Source organism: Saccoglossus kowalevskii, chromosome 1 (assembly GCF_978046115.1).
Source record: "Saccoglossus kowalevskii chromosome 1, keSacKowa6.1, whole genome shotgun sequence".
In the NCBI taxonomy this organism is placed as follows: Eukaryota; Metazoa; Hemichordata; class Enteropneusta; family Harrimaniidae; genus Saccoglossus; species Saccoglossus kowalevskii.
In genome coordinates, this window is record NC_140641.1 from 39,261,212 (window position 1) to 39,278,149 (window position 16,938).

At 35.0% G+C, this 16,938-nt stretch overlaps 1 protein-coding gene and 1 long non-coding RNA gene across 2 annotated transcripts; one reads left to right on the top strand and one right to left on the bottom strand.

Annotated features, from left to right (window-relative positions):
• Positions 1-3,214: 3,214 nt before the first annotated feature.
• LOC144356546 (uncharacterized) lies at positions 3,215-8,520 on the bottom strand. Its single transcript, XM_085497855.1, has 6 exons — positions 8,411-8,520; positions 8,089-8,207; positions 6,844-7,013; positions 5,848-6,002; positions 5,284-5,328; positions 3,215-5,085 (listed from the first exon to the last, which is right to left on the bottom strand). Exons 1-4 carry the CDS (start codon positions 8,518-8,520, stop codon positions 5,922-5,924), a joined length of 480 nt encoding a protein of 159 aa, XP_085353981.1. The 3' UTR covers positions 3,215-5,085; positions 5,284-5,328; positions 5,848-5,921.
• Positions 8,116-11,419, top strand: LOC144356548 (uncharacterized). Its single transcript, XR_013421456.2, has 4 exons — positions 8,116-8,500; positions 9,984-10,167; positions 10,539-10,639; positions 10,930-11,419. It is a non-coding gene; the product is annotated as an uncharacterized LOC144356548 (long non-coding RNA).
• The last annotated feature ends 5,519 nt before the right edge of the window (positions 11,420-16,938 follow it).

Here is a 16,938-nt window from a genome sequence, read left to right on the forward strand (position 1 = left end):
ACATTTCAATTAAACTTGGTACATAGATTTTTTGTTACATTGTGCAGACCTCATTAGTTTTACACTAAAATCTGTTCATATTAATTTTCTGATTTGCATAATTAGTTTTCAGCTAAGTAATTTCAAATTATATTTAATGTGTCTCCAATACTCTCAGCACATGGGAGTTCTTTCTAAGCTTTCCTTGATTTTTCATTATTTCTGTCTGAAAAGGGGTCCATATTTTTCAAAGACTGTCTCTACAGCTTGCGTGATCATACAATCAGAATGAAGCTGATTTTTTCGATCGTCAAAGCATTTTGGATTTTTTCTTTCAAGCTTTTCCCTTGGTACCATTTATGCTTACTGCCCGGAAAGGGGTGTCAAATATCCACAGTTTATCTGAAAAGGAGTATTGAATTTGAGTTTATTTCTGTCTGATAAAGGGTAGGGGGTTCAAACAACCAGCTACACACAGAAGACAAGTAGGTTTAAAATTTTAGGGCAGTGCTTCGAATTATATAAATTCATTCGAAAAATTAAATGTTTGCCTTTTGAATGTAGAATAACTGGAAACATCCAACATCCAGCATTCAGATACCACCTTGACTGTAGTCACCAATCATAGTTTTGCGTTTAATTTGATTGTTTAATTAACTCCCAACGAAAGTTAAACATAACGTTTCTAGACGTCTTAGTATAACATCTGTAACATTACAAACAATAAGGTGAGCTATTTTTGCAGACGCCAATGACTTAATTACCGCAATGTGATATTTCTGTGTTACCATGGAGATAGGATATGTTCCATGGCTTTTATTTTTTGTTTAGAACAAAAGAAATACGTTCACGGGTGTCATAAGAGAAGAAGGTACCTAGGGATTTCATTCGTATCTTTGACGATTTTAATGATAAGCCCGACACTGAGTTAAGTGTATTCATTACGTTGATTATGGAATCTGTATTTAATTTCATTATTAATTAATGTTATTATCAGCTCTAATTTTAATTGCATGGATCTCCACTACAAGCTGAAATGTTTATTACACTGGCGCGGAAAACAATCAAATATAAAGCTAAAATGTTCGAGAATTTTTGTGTAATCAATTACATCGTATATAAGCCTAACAATCTGTGAGAAAAACTCGTTTGTTGGTATATGCTTATTATAATATATCTTATTTTCGTTTATAGGTCCACTCATAATCTACGTTAAAGAGATTAATTGGCAGTTCTCGAGAATGTTTCGTTCATGCCTTTTATGTCTCAAAGTACACAGTATACCTTTATTCGTGTTATAAACGAGTCAACGTGTCCTCAAATCAACTTCTGGTACTTTGTCGCTACCAGATTTGTCGTTTTTAAGTTTCCGAACGACGTTGATGCATTCTTCATACGTCATGTTGTACCACTTAGTTTGAACACAAATTGTGCGCCTCGCACTTGTTCGATTTGCCTTTTAACATTTTCATCTCATTTAGTAAATCCTTATTCACTGTTTCATTTATTTGAAATTTAAGTTGTGAAAGTTCACGTTTTTGACGCATACTATTTTAGCACAATCGATTCAGATTTGGCGGAGCAGAATTTACATATAACTACCGCGCCACGTCAGCATTGAAATTAGAACATTTCTTTTTTGTATTTCGAATTATTAATATTATACCGTCTTTATATTGATCAGTTTGTTATCGTTGGTTTCCAAACACGTGGTCCTCTTTGATGTCCAAAACATGTAACCGAAATTAGAAATGTGCAGTGATAAGAATAGCTGGTTTAATAAAACATAGCGCCACTGAATTTGAGTTTAGGTAGAAAAAAAATATTCTGGTTAGAACAAGTGTTTTTTTTTTAACGATAGGTAAATTCACATAGGTCAGGGTTCATGATCTTGCGATACCGCCTTTTTTTCTTTAAATTTACCCACAATGCAATTAAAAACACCTGCAACAATTAGATTAAGAATTTAACTTGTCTAACATTTCATGCGACAAGCGCACGTAGAAACGTGCGTTTCTTGTAAGAAATTAACATCGGCTTAATGTTTGGAGAGCCATTTAAATAAATCTAATAGTTTTATCACCAAGACATTTGACATTATATTATTATTATTACGTTATATATCTGATTTTCTGTGAGCATGGATTACTGCATTTTCAAGACCACTTATACACTTATGCGTTTTTGGTCACTGCTAGAACGCAAGAGCACAAAACTATGGCATGTTGGGGATATTTTTTTGGTCGCTTCAGTCAATTTCAGTTGACACTTTTTTTCTGACATATGAATGCACAATCGATAAGAGGACAATAATTTTCCAGCTAAAATTTATATACAACTTTATTTTTACACGAACGGCCCTTTTAAAATTGAGAAAGTGAACAGCCTATCACATAAATAAGTTTCTATGGAAGCCAACACAATTACTGTTTGATATATCATGCGTCATACCATGTAAGTGATTACCAATGGTGCCCATATCGAACACGGCGAGTGATATTATCTGATTAACGAAGCCTTACGTCTGCAATTGTGAAAAACATCCGATTATGAATAGATGAGTTAGCACATCTACAGCGAGAACACAGCTGGGCCAACCATTCTAGCATCGCCACTATATCAGTGTTGTTGGTCCCGATTTTTTTTTATCGTTTCCTATTTTGTTTAGTAATTAGAAAAAACACTGCGTTCAACGTTTGGTACACAATGTGATTGACCCTACGTTTAAAATGTCCCCGTTTTCCAATTTGTTTTACGTTGTTGTAGATATGTGGGGTATAATCGTACCGTGAGGACTACAGTATTATTATGCCCGGCGTCTATGGCGCATTATGTAAATTTGAACCAATGGATACGTGATTTCCGCTGATTGTATTGTCGGGAAACCTGTGGGGGTGTATTGAATCACTGTCTCATCATAAAAAGACATTTTAGTCATGTAACATATCAACTTAGATCACGTGATTTACCTTATAAAAAGACACGTTACTTTTTCCACCTGACTACACTGTTTTACTTAGACTTTGTTACCGGGAACTACTAGTATACTTGTTTGCTCTCTTGGCTTTGCCGTTTTGCCAGCGCCCAGGGATATATCAGGGGTAAAATCTTCTCTCTGGGGGGTTCTCCACACTTGTCAGGGGGGAATCTAGTCTCGTCTCTCTATCGCGTCCCCTTGAGGTACGGGATCGGGAAAGTCACTAAACTTTAGTCAAATAAGACACACACAACGAAATACGTTTCAACTCTCGTCTTAGTCGGTCAATCGAGCACTCTATATGACACAGCGCTCTGGGGAAAAGTCCCCAAGACTATCGCAAGGCTGACCCAAGACTCTCCAAGCCTGTGTAAAGACTCGCCCCAAGACTCTCCAGGACTGCACTTAGACTGCGTCTGTTCTGGTGTACTCGCCAAGACCAACTAAAACAACTTTATTCGCTTTCAAAACATTAACCAATTACAAAGTAGTAAAAAGACTCTAGGGCGTAACCTTCAATCATAAAGCCAATCACACCAAGTACTGAACACGTCATATCTTTTGATTAATCGTTCACTACATTAATAATTACGAATACCAACTGTCAGAAATAGTAGTCCGAATAGCGACGGTTATCTCGTAATTAGTTCCAAATCACTGAGCCAATTGTGTCGCAAGAAAAAACATTCACGTAAGACTTGGTTAATCGTGTTTGATATGGGCATTATGGGTAATCATTTATATGGTATGACGCATGGATATATATTATACAGTAACTGTATACAGCTTTCATGGAAACTTAAGCATTTCGTATTGGAGAGTTGAAATGAGACAGTGCCCCAACCGTTACAATATCTAACAGTCATATTAAATTTGCATCCCAATCCCCAGACACTATTGAAATATCAAGCGTAACTAATGCACGAGCAATCGACTAGGGATCATGTCTTCATTGTAATCATATCTTGGGCAAACTTGTCAACACTAGAATTGATTCATTGGTATTTTGACCACGAGTAAAATACTGAATTATAAAATGTAATGTCGCCAGTTATGGCAGAAAACATTGAATATTCACGTTGCCTTGTCAACCGGCGTCTTAGTCATGGTAAAACTACCGGTTCACGAAAGTGTGCACAATACGGTCAGGATAATTTATTATAATATACCAATAACGTTCAAACGCATTTATTTCATTTATATGGGAGATCAAATCCCACTGTTTCGAGCCCATCTGGTACAAGGTGGTGCGAGTCACACCGCAAAGCATCATGGGAACAAAAAGCGTGATCGGCATTGTCCCAACACAGGTGGCGCTATTCAGCACAGAATGGTAAACGCACTCAAATGCGTACAATTACCTATACCAACACATTGGAAGAAACTAGATTTCAGTAAATAAAGTTCAATCTGCATCCTGCTCATCAATAAAAAATCTGTTAATTGCACGTCTGCTATGATGGGCAACAAATTCTCTTAATGCATATTTATCACAATACTGAAAAACACTCCCTTTTATACCTGTAAACAACTCAAGTTGTCTTCCTTCTAAAACACGAAAAGGTTTCACATGCCTCAAATGGTTTGACAGTAGGTTCATGTCATCGTCACTTGATTTACTACTATATCGTGATTTCTTTGATTTTACTCCTGCCATATCCCCCAAATTATCTGCCATATATCTGACAACACACAAGCTGCTTTTGAGGATCTCTCTATAGCTTTATCTGTTTTGCTGGCACCTAGAGCACGTATAACTGTTTTGACCAGTTTACAGTTTTCCTGTTGCATGTCTGCAGCCTTTTTGTGGCCCCGTCTTCCTGTGGAATTAACAAATGCCCCTAATTTTACACGCACTGATTGTTTTTCAGACAAAAGACTTTCTGTCTTAGTGAGAAAATTGATGCATTCAATTGCATATTTACTTCGAGGGGAAGTCAAACCCACAAATGAGGGAATCAACCGTTTTAGTGTAACAGTTAATCTCTTGATATCGCCTGCTCTTATCAGTTCATTTAGCTGCAGGAGATCCATGGATGCTTTCAGGAAGCAAGCTGAATAATTGAATAAATCATCCTGAACAACAGGTGGCTTGTCTTCTGGAAGGATTGGAATTTTTACCAATTTACCTATAAAAGATAAAAAAGATACATGTGCATGAAATTACCAGCATACAAAGACAGCCGAATTGATAATAAATAAGATTCTGGGCACTATGTAAATTATCAATGTACAACAATTTTCTTTTTGAATATTAACAATTCTAGTCAGTTGAAATTTAACTCATTTGCTGCAAATAAAATACAAACTAGAAAAGGATTGCTTACCATCAATTACCATGTCAAGATGCTTTCCTCTCAAATTTGCTGGTACTGAAATATTATGTACTTGATCAATATATTGTATCTGCATATTTATATCATGCATATCAGGTGCTGAGAATGGCACATAAATGAATGCCACAATTGGCTCTACTAAGTTGTATAGCCATGCTCTTTTCTTCTCATTATTCCAAGTCTTGATGTGTACAGGCAAGTTTGTCTAGCATTTGAGTGTGAGACAACCTGCATAATTCACACATAAATGCAAGTTTGTATGCATCTATTTGGATTCTTGAATCTTGATATAATCCTAATGTACCAAAACTAACAGGATCTGTGAAAAAACGGAGAGCATCTCCTCAGGCAATATTAAATTGAATTTTTTCGGGGGAGGGGGGGGGGGGGGGCTATATCTTTGATTTGCTGACATTTGCTAATTGTTATAGAAATTAACAATTAATTTGACAGATTACCACCAAAATACATAAAGCTTGCAGATATGAGAGGAATACCCCCCCCCCCTCCAACAACACAAAGCAACTCAAGTAAAATAAATGTAAAATTTCAAACCTAGCCACAGTGAAGACAAAGTCTCTGTGAAACTCAAAACCATTGGTAGACTTGACTTGACCATTTACATTGCTTCAACGGAGAAGTGCTTTAAAGTGTGCAAGAGTTCCTCCTTCCCTTGAGTTTTCACTTTTAAAAAACTTTTTCACCATTTTCTACAGGAAATTAAATGAAATTATATTTTATTACAGGGGTGGTGCTTTTCAGAAGGATTTTTCAAAGATTGGAGAGCAACTACTTTCTAGATTTCCTGGCCTTCCAGTAATGGTGTTTACTGCAACTGCCTCTCCAGCAGCGCAGAAACAGCTTAGTAAAGCACTTCGTTTGAATAATCCCAGTTTGATAATAATGAACCCAGACCGTCCAAATATCAAGTACAAGAAAGTCTTCCGCCCACCTTCAAAAGATACTGAAGACCATCTCAAGGAAATTCTCAAACCAATACTACATGGTCTGTTGAAAGAGAAGCTAAACTATCCACTTACTATAATGTACACTGACACAAGTGTCATCAGTTTTGCCTATGGTTATTTTGACAAGTATATGGGTAACCAGCAATATATTGGTGAATGCATTCCAGAGAATCGTATGTTTGCACAGTATCAACAGGTATACACAGAAAACATGAAAAAAATAATTATTCAAGAAATATGCAAGGAAGATAGCAAAATAAGGCTGGTTTTTGTCACAGTTGCCTTGGGGATGGGTTTGAATGCTCCTCATATCCGTTCAGTAATTCACTATAAATCTCCAACCTCTCTTGAAAAATATTTCCAAGAAACAGGAAGGGTGGGACGGGATGGTAGGTTAAGTACAGCAACACTTTATTATAACAACACAGACATATGTGGCAACAGACCAGGAATAGAAAAAGATATCATAAAATACTGTCGTAATGAGAGCAGATGTTATCGAGAGGTCATGCTGGAGCACTTTGGACACAAGCCAAGTGATGATGTAGATAAAGAGTGATGTTGTGATATTTGTGACACAAACCTCTAAGAGATCCTGTTCCATGTGGAAAAATTCTTCCACTACCGGAGAAATCTGTTCCAGTCTTTCAGTTGGAGTATGAGTACCAGCTCTCAAATTTTTGGCTGAATCAAAAAACACCCTGGTTAACTGATCTCCACCCAATGGGATAGATGCAGTTTCAAATTCATCCTCTAGAATAATAAAAATAAAGTAGTTGTACTAGTGTAAAGTATGATAGAACAATTTCCTTCATTTAGAGTTGCACCTGCAGGAAATATTTTGCCTATTCATTAAAAGTATGTATTATCATCTGCTGTACTTATCCTGGTATAAACACCATCTCTTAGAACACAACACTGATTCAAATGTAAGCAGCTTCTATATTTATTTGTTCATGGCACCCACTAAATCCCAATGATGTTTCTTTGCAACATTGCTGTTTTCTTAACGAGTTCCCTGCCCACTTTCCTGGGCAAGTTGCATGTTTGTTGTCTGTTTCCACACATTGTATGTATTTAAACTCACCACTAGTCACTGCTATGTTCTGTGACTGTTCATACATTGTGATACAATTTTCTAGTCTTTTCACTGGTAATATAATAACATAACATATAATATAATAACATGTCCAGGAAAGGAAATGCCCCTTTGGCGATTTTCCTCACGAGATGCACATTGCTGCCTGTGCAATTTTCATTGGGGTGAATTGGTTTTTGCAGTAACTTTTAACATCCTAAATAACAAACATATATAACATTAGAATCATCAAGTATATAGAGGTAGATATTTGCTACAGAGTTTGACTCTTGAAGTACTTTCTTCCCTTGACGAAAATCATAAAAGTAACATAATATAAAAAAGGCTGCAATGTTGATAACCACAATTTACAAAATATACCGAAACTAAAATGTAAAAAATGTGATGCATCTAATCAAGCAGCATAAATACTTAATAATGAATATGATACATGATAATTATTAGTACTGCACAAAAAATATACATTTTATTGCTAGCTTTACAGATACTGCTAGAATGTTGTAGTTTGGTAAATGCAATGCCTATCATGTAAATATGCTCCAAATGCAGATGTGTCCATCGTCGACACACACACATTAGGTTAAAATGACATTGACTGCACTAAATAATTCTCTCTGAGTTCTTCTTGAACCTGCATTGTGTTCAAATGTTTTGTGCGAGGACAAAGAAAACTCGCAGAGACAAAATATTTCGTAAAATTTGAATAGCAGTGGGCGAAGATTATCTTACCTTGGAAGCTGCCATTTTGGAAATAGTTCCAACCACTTTTCCCATAGTTCCACGCGCGGTATGCGTCAGATCGATTGGTTTGCAGCGATCTGCGTGTCAATCGGTTGGTTTGCGGCGATCTGCGTGTCAATCGGTTGGTTTGCGGCGATCTGCGTGTCAATCGGTTGGTTTGCGGCGATCTGCGTGTCAATCGGTTGGTTTGCGGCGATCTGCGTGTCAATCGGTTGGTTTGCGGCGATCTGCGTGTCAATCGGTTGGTTTGCGGCGATCTGCGTGTCAATGGCGTGATCGGTTCATTTCACTCGCAGCAGCCATTGTGTACACATTGCTTCGTTTACTTCGCTTTGCTTGTTCAGGTGCGTTCTTCTCAGTTTTCGTCCAATTTTGACTGCATCCTCCCTTTTTGTTAATGGTAAGTTTTCGTTTTTCCATATTTAGTGACGTTTGTATTTATATGTAGTATAGTTTCGTTGTTTTTACCAACGCCACCGATCATTTACATTTGCTCACTGATTTAGAAGGTTGATGTGGCTTGATATCGGTGACAGTCTGCTTTGAACATGATATCAAATATATTGTTTTCTGATCAGTTAGGGGAATTACTTTGCACCACTAGGCAAGGAAAAACACTTGCACTAGATGCATACGGTTGTGCCAGAGAGCTAGTGATTGACATACCAACAGATACGTAATAATATGCATGATTGTTGTTTTTTATTTCACCAGAAAATATACAATAAATAATATACACAATAATAATAATACTGTAGTAATTTTAGTGAGGACCACAGATATAGTTCATACAAACTAGTCTAGTCTGTGGTCCCATAATACTGATGTTATCAATTAAATTCATAGTACATTTAACTTCAAGATATATGAAAAATAATTATATACTGACTTTTAAAAATGACATGACACATTCATGAGATGCAGTTTTAACGTATTTTTTAAATATGTATCTGCTTTTGATAATTTTTATGGAATCAGGAAGTGAGTTCCAGTTGTTTTTAGGTGATACTGTGTTGATTAGTAGTAAGATTCATTCTTGGAATATAATAATTAGAACTAATAGCTTGATGTGTTGTATAGTTATGAGGAAAAGGTTTCAAGTAGTGGTCAACATTATGGGCAAATGAATTCTTATTAAGATAAAAAACAGACAGGTGTGGAACTTACTGAGTTTATATCGGTAGATATCTAAAATATTTAGTTTTTTAAACAGGAGGGCCGTGGGGGCACGGAAATCTTAAAACGTTATCTGGAGTAGTAGAATTTTGTCGAAAAAGGTTTTGTAGGTGTTACCCCATATTTCAATACAGTAAGTAGTATGTTGTAAAAAGAGAATTGTAAAGCAGGATAAGAATAGATCGTGGGACAAAATGATGAATTTTAGACAAAATACCAATTTTAGGTGAAATAGTTTTACAAATTTGTTCTATGTGTTCATTCCAATTAAGGTACTTTGTAGACGCCCTCTATAGTTTTAAACAGCTCGTTTAGTGGCATCTGAAAATTTACAGAAATGTTTCAATCTTTCAATTTAGCAAGTTTGTAAACATCTGTATATTGTCAACCATCAATTCCTGGGACTAGCATAAAACGAGCAATTGAATTAGAATTTAAGATGAGGACATTTATAAGGCAAAATGTAAATAACTAAATGTTTTAGGTTGAGCTGTGCAATGTATTAAATCAATTTTTATACCTATTGAAATAGAATGCATTTTGGCATAGTCCAACTACTGAGTTTATAAGGCAGATGCATGTGTTGTGATAAGCTAGAAAGCTGTATGATCATAGTTGTATCAGTTGATGACATTGTTGCAGTTTTGAACTAAAAGTTGAAAATTAACTGTTATGTTTTAATTTAACATCTTCTATTTATTTTCTAGGCTATTCCAAGGATAGGGTTCTATCTGAATTGAAATGTGGCTATCCCAACACTTACATAGCTGATTTTAGGAAAACTGTGAACACATTCAAATATCATCTAGTGTTTGATATGAAGACCAGGAATATCTTAAATCCATATCATGATAATGATTCTTCTCACCATGACATGCACTACGCTGGAGAGTATCCTTTCAGTTTAATAATGACTCAACTTGACATAAAGAACAATAAGCTTAGATTTAGATTCTATTATAAATCTGTCATTGTATCACCATAAGTAACTGTTTAGCTGCAATTATGCAGTGTTTGTTGCACAGGTAAACTATAGCCTACCATGTTTAAATATGTAAAAATAAAGGTTGTAACCTGAAAACAATAAATATTGCCAATTTATTTGATTCTGAGCATCTTGATTCTCTTTACGTTAGTCCATACTCCCACTCTGGGCACAATTCAAAATGTTGTCAAAGTATCGATAGCACTGTATTGTTCTTCATAGTTGTTAAAGTACAAAATAATTTACCAGTATATTGATTTCTTAACTCAATACATAGTGTTACCTCAAAATGCAGCATTTAATCTGACTCTGGGCAACCTATCAACAAGAACTTTATTGACAATAAATGCTTATAAACCACCTGCTATGTACAACAAGGTAAGGAATTGTAAATACATATCTTGGTCAGTAATTTGCATTGTGTGAATCATTCAGATCTTGACAGTAAAACAGGATTTACTATTAAACACAATTAAGGGGTGTTGACCTACTTCATTAAATTTTATAAAAGGTACATCGAGCACCCAAAACAAAGGAAATTATCACTCCCTGATATGCGAGGCAATTTTATAAATTGACCTTGAAAATGGATGCCCTTCCGACCCCAACAATTAACACCCCATCTTTGAATAAATTAACAGTGATTTTTTTTTTTTTTTTTATTATAGGAATTTACAGAATTTGCCTTAACAGTTCAGGAAGTCGATGAGAGTATTACTGGACAATCTCGTGTTGCAAAGTCATAAAATTGAACCCAACAAAAAAAATTTTACTACAGATAACGATAATTATGCAAACCGTGAAGATGGAGTCATACAAACGTCAGATCACAGATTGTTATTGTCAAATGACATGAAGATAACGTGATTTTGATGTTTGGTTTTGCAGAACTGGGTTATTTAGACCAAGAATTGACAACATATGTACACCCTCTTTTAAAAGCCAATAATATTGTTGTAGATAATATAAAGTTCCGAACTACCTGGCTAATTATTGGTTTTTATGCCAAAATAAGTATAACATGAACTGGCAGTCAGTGGGAGGCAGAGGTACTTTGGGAAAAGTCTGACAGATATCTGTCTTATATATATTGTATAAATAAATCTTTTTGCCATAATTTGCTTTTATATCTTTTATTAAACAAGTTTTGCTAACATAGTTTGTGTTGATATTTGTTAACTTTTCACACATGAATGAAAAACCTAGTTCTAGACTATGAATTTTATTTGGTCAATGCACTAATCACAGAACCAGTGGTGTCCTATTCAAAAGCCTGGTTTTACAAGTTTCATGTGTTGACAAAATGAAACAATTTCCCCATACATCGACTGATTTGTAATGAATACAACAGGTTGTCAATTTTGTACTGTATATCAAATTTTCTGGTTGTGCAGTTCAGTTGCACCCACAAAACGAAACTTAGAGTTGGGGGCAAGTTACACCTTGAACACTTCATAATATTCCTGGAAGTGTACCCAACTTGCTGACTATTGTTTGAGTGGTGGTGAAAGGATTAATGAATATTTGATTAAAATATCACTCATGCAAATAGACTTAACAATAAAAATACAAATACACGTTTTCATGAATATGCCCCAATTTTCCAGGGCCGCAGGTAGTGATGTTTTAAAAATACAACAAGCAGCCTCTCGGCTGACGTAGCTACACTGTTAGCAATGCACATTTCAATTAAAGATATCAATTAGAAAATGAATAATATGTTTAGTATCAAAGCAATCAGAATTGCCGTTTTCAACAAAAATTCATCAAAATTAGATAATTGAAGATATAACTCTGATGTACCAATATGCATAGTATCAAATCAATCACACTTGTGGTTTTCAACAAGAAATGGAAAATACTACTTTTTACCAAAAATGACAAAAATATTCATCAAAATTAGAGAATCAAAGATATCACGAAATGAACAAATCTGAGAGAGGTCCACATGCAGTACCGCTATATATATATATATATATATATATAATATCTAAACAACCAGACGGTTTTCAACAAGTTGAACACAATTTGTCACTTTTTACCAGATAGGTGTACAGACACCTTACTTCTTTTCACCTGCCTAGGCGTTGACGTGTTAGACTCACGCGGTCTCGACATGATTCTATAACAAAAATGAACATTTATAATTAATTTGTCGGAACTATCTCTTATTTTACGTGCAGGTCAAAGTTGTAATGTCCTTCAACAATAGGCCTCAAAGAATGAGCGTAAACACCAAATTAAAAAGGGGCGCCTTAGGGGGCCTTCGCATTTTTAGACAGCAAGTATACTAAAGACAGCAGAAATGTCAAAAAATAACATGAAAAGCGATTATTTTTTCGTAAACTGCTATTAAACGAACGGTAGTGATTTGGTAAATACTGCCATTCGCGTGAGAAGGAGAAGGAGCAACTAATATTCTTCAACCTGGTATTTTTTTTAGATTTTATTTTTCATTCTTTTTGTCTGTTTTTTCGAGTTTAAAAAATGTTAGCTGGCTGGAGCCTTCATCCCTTGTCTATTTCTTACACTAGATACCAGCCGATACCCCCCCCCCCCCGCTCATAGAGACTGCGTACTACAGTTGATTATAGTTCCTGGGCTCCCTGTGCCCTGTGGTGTAATTGCTATTTACATTTTGAAAATGCCATTGACAAAAAAACCCAGTTATGAAAGTATTGAACTAGTTTCACATCGGTATGCGGAAGCTAGCTATATATTCTTCACAGTCACTTGGGGGCTGAAAATCAATAAATACTAATTTTCAAAAAAAATCATCCGCTATACGTATATAATTACGTATAGCGGATGATTTTTTTTGAAAATTAGTATTTATTGATTTTCAGCCCCCAAGTGACTGTGATATTCTTCCAGAAATTATACGAAAAAAGATGATGAAAAGGTTTACTTTTACAGTAGCACCACATAAACGGACTTTTAATGCTCTCGTGACAAAACTCTGCTCGAGGCCGCCATCACACACGCAAAGTCGTTGTGTCGTCACCGGAAGCGCTGTCCCAGCACGGTGTAGAAGACGCCGACCTGCAGCGTCAATGACGCAAAGTAGGAAGTAAACCGGAAGTGACGTCGTGACCCACGCCACCTTATCTGGTACAATGAATTTGAAAACAAATCCATTTGCAAAAAACCTTATGATTGCACTAAAAACGCTTATGAGACGAAATATCATATATTCAAATGAGTTAAGACTTCAGTCAAAACAGACACTGACTGAGACTTTCTCCGTTTTGATTTATGCTGAACATCACAACGCTATCGAAAATGACAGAGACAAAAACATATTGAACGATTTCTAGCTGTGATGGATACATATCAACTGGATAGTATTCTGTCGACTAATCCGTTTGGAGACCACCTGCCTAAGGCACGAGTGTCGGAGTATCCCACAGCAAGTAACGCCCATGCCAAACGCTCGTACTTCATTTGAAAAGATTGTGGAAAAAATCAATGGCCATTATGTGCACATCTTCAACAAATGTTATCAGTTAGCTCGCCCTCTTTCTCAAAATTCGACAATTGTCAAAATTAAGTTCGGGAGGTTCAGAAAATTGAAACTGTATAACAAGTAGAAGATGGGGGACATTTAAGAGTAATGGGGCTATCTGGCTTGGATGAAAAATAAATACCAATCTACTTTAGCATGTATGTACTGCATGTATACAATACCCAACAGTGAGAAAATGTAACTTTCCAGAATTGTCAGAATAAAATAACAAAACAAATATATAAATACGAAAAAACAAACAAACAAACAAACAAAACATTCATTGGAATCTACCTCTAGTAAATATACATACACAAATTAACAAATATCAACTGTTAGCAGTAAAGAAAACCTTCTTACATTGCTATCTCTGCATCTCTGCGATTTCCAAATGTTTTAGCTGCTCGATGTCTCATGAAGATATGCATATCATTTTACGTGTGTATCCTTTTTATGTACTCAGGTTATTAGCTATGACCCCTGGAGATGTAATTTCTGACATGTGCGTTGGATTTATGTTGAAGTTGTTTTGCTGACGTCATAAATCTATTCTAATAATGATCCCGTGTCGTTACAAATACAGTACACGTGATTGCCTCAAGGAGTTACACGGAGACACTAATTTCTGACATATGAGGAGGATTTATGTTGAAGTTGTTTTGTTGACGTTATAAATCTATTCTAATATAGTGTCATTACATATATATGTGATTGCCTCAAAGCGATACACAGAGAAAATTCTATAAATCACAAATCCGTCGAAGTCGGTTGATAAACCTGAAAACATAGTGATCCCGAAAAAATAGTTACTTCATAGTCTCCAGTTCTAATCAAAATATTCAAAGGCATAATCCATCAAAACCTAAGTAGAATTACAAGCACGACTTGTAGTATATATTAGGAGTTGAATGTGTTCATCAAAATAAAAGAGGAATCCACTGCAGATCTCTGCTATACAAATTGAGAAATTATACGAAAATACACAATTTTATAGGATACCTACATACCAAGTACCGAGCAATCGGAGGACAAAATCATACCAAACTATACAAATAATTTTTAAATAAGTAGCCATGACAACGAAGACACCTGCATGTGGTTCAAGTCTGTGATGACTCAATATTTTAAAGTTTTGCCTCAATATTTTCCGAATAAAGCATATAAACAAAGAGAGAGAGTGAAACATTTCTGTAAAAGTGTGAAAAAATAATTAAAATCATTAATCTTGTTATACAGATCTGAGTATGAAGCAGATTCTGTAGCCTCATTTACTGTACGTTTAACTGGAAATATGATTATAATATAAGTATTAAATTTAAATTAAAGTATATTATTATATTATATGATATTCAGTACAGTGGCCTCAGGCACATAAATCAAAAATAGAAAAACAATACATAAAGAGGGATTCTTTTAAATAATTGTTGAATCTAATGGTCACTACTGTAGATTCCGAAAAAATAGTTACTTCATAGTCTCAAGTTCTTATCAAAATATTCAACGGCATTTTCTGGGCGCTAGTTACGGAAATAATCCTAATATTATATTATATTCTCGTCAATGTATAAATAATTTACTATAAAACAATTATTACTAAATGTTCGACATTCGATGGTTTAATTACAATGTGCAGGAGATGGGGGTGATACTTCACCAGAAAAAACTGAGAGACAGTTCCTCACTGCTCCTAGATAATATATCCGGATCATTATTGCCTACGTCACCACAACACCGAGCTTCACGTGTTCCTAGGTTACCGTCTCCTTGACATTAAACACGGGTGTAGATAGACTTCGTGGAGTAGCTCGCGCACGTGCAGCACGTGTTCCCTTGTTTGACATTTTGTATAAATCGGTGCTTCATATTTTAGCAACCACTCAGATTAATAAAGCAGATAATCCATCAAAACCTAAGTAGAATTACAAGCACGACTTGTAGTATATATTAGGAGTTGAATGTGTTCATCAAAATAAAAGAGGAATCCACTGCAGATCTCTGCTATACAAATTGAGAAATTATACGAAAAGACACAATTTTATAGGAAACCTACATACCAAGTACCGAGCAATCGGAGGACAAAATCATACCAAACTATACAAATAATTTTTAAATAAGTAGTCATGACAACGAAGACACCTGCACGTGGTTCAAGTCTTTGATGACTCAATATTTTAAAGTTTTACCTCAATATTTTCCGAATAAAATATATAAACAGAGAGAGAGTGGAACATTTCTGTAAAAGTGTGAAAACATTATTAAAATCATTAATTTTGTTATACAGATCTGAGTATGAAGCAGATTCTGTAGTCTCATTTATTGTACGTTTAACTGGAAATATGATTATAATATAAGTACTAGTATTAAATTTAAATGAAAGTATATTATTATATTATATGGTATGACTTTTATTCAGTACAGTGGCCTCAGGCACATAAATCAAAAATAGAAAAACAATACATAAAGAGGGATTCTTTTAAATAATTGTTGAATCTAATGGTCCATACTGTAGATTGTCTCTATGTTTAGAAGCGTAGAATACAAATTTCGAAATTTGAAGTACAGAAAGGTTGTCAAACTGCATTAAACGAAGACATTTTTCGTAAGTCTGATTTGACTGATACAATATAGGTAAATATTTTATCTAAGATTTTCATAACGTGGACATACAACAAGGCAAAATTGGTATTCATCATCAACAAACCCTAAATTACATAATTTACAGATTCTCATATTTCTCGGTATGTTTAATTAACGATCAGATTCAACCCTAAGGTTGTGGGATGAGATTCTAAGCTGGCATAGCACAGAACGTAACTTATTATCTTTCATTAAATGCAAACATTTTTCACATTTAAAATCGATCTTTAATTCTCTGACAAAAAGGAACAGTTATCTTCCACGACTTGGTTTAACCAAACAAAACCAAAATCGTGCAAAAATAGTAGTTCTTTGACTTGGAAAGCCCAACATTTACGTTTGCTTTCCGCTTCTTTACATACTGGAAAAGGTAACATTGGTAAACATAACATAAACATAACGATGTTAAATTTAACAATACGTATGTAACGCAAATGGATTAGTGGTAGTATACCGAGTTATCCATAAATTACAGGATTTGTTGTGGTTGTAAGCAAATTTAAAATAAATTTACAAAACTTGCGATGTGTTTCCT

Coding starts and splice junctions, on each gene's coding strand:
- LOC144356546 (XM_085497855.1), bottom strand. CDS start 8,520: ATGGAAAAACGAAAACTTACCATTAACAAAAAGGGAGGATGCAGTCAA. Junction 8,208..8,410: donor CGAAGTAAACGAAGCAATGT/GTACACAATGGC, acceptor ATTGACACGCAG/ATCGCCGCAAACCAACCGAT. Junction 7,014..8,088: donor CCAAAATGGCAGCTTCCAAG/GTAAGATAATCT, acceptor TTATTATTCTAG/AGGATGAATTTGAAACTGCA.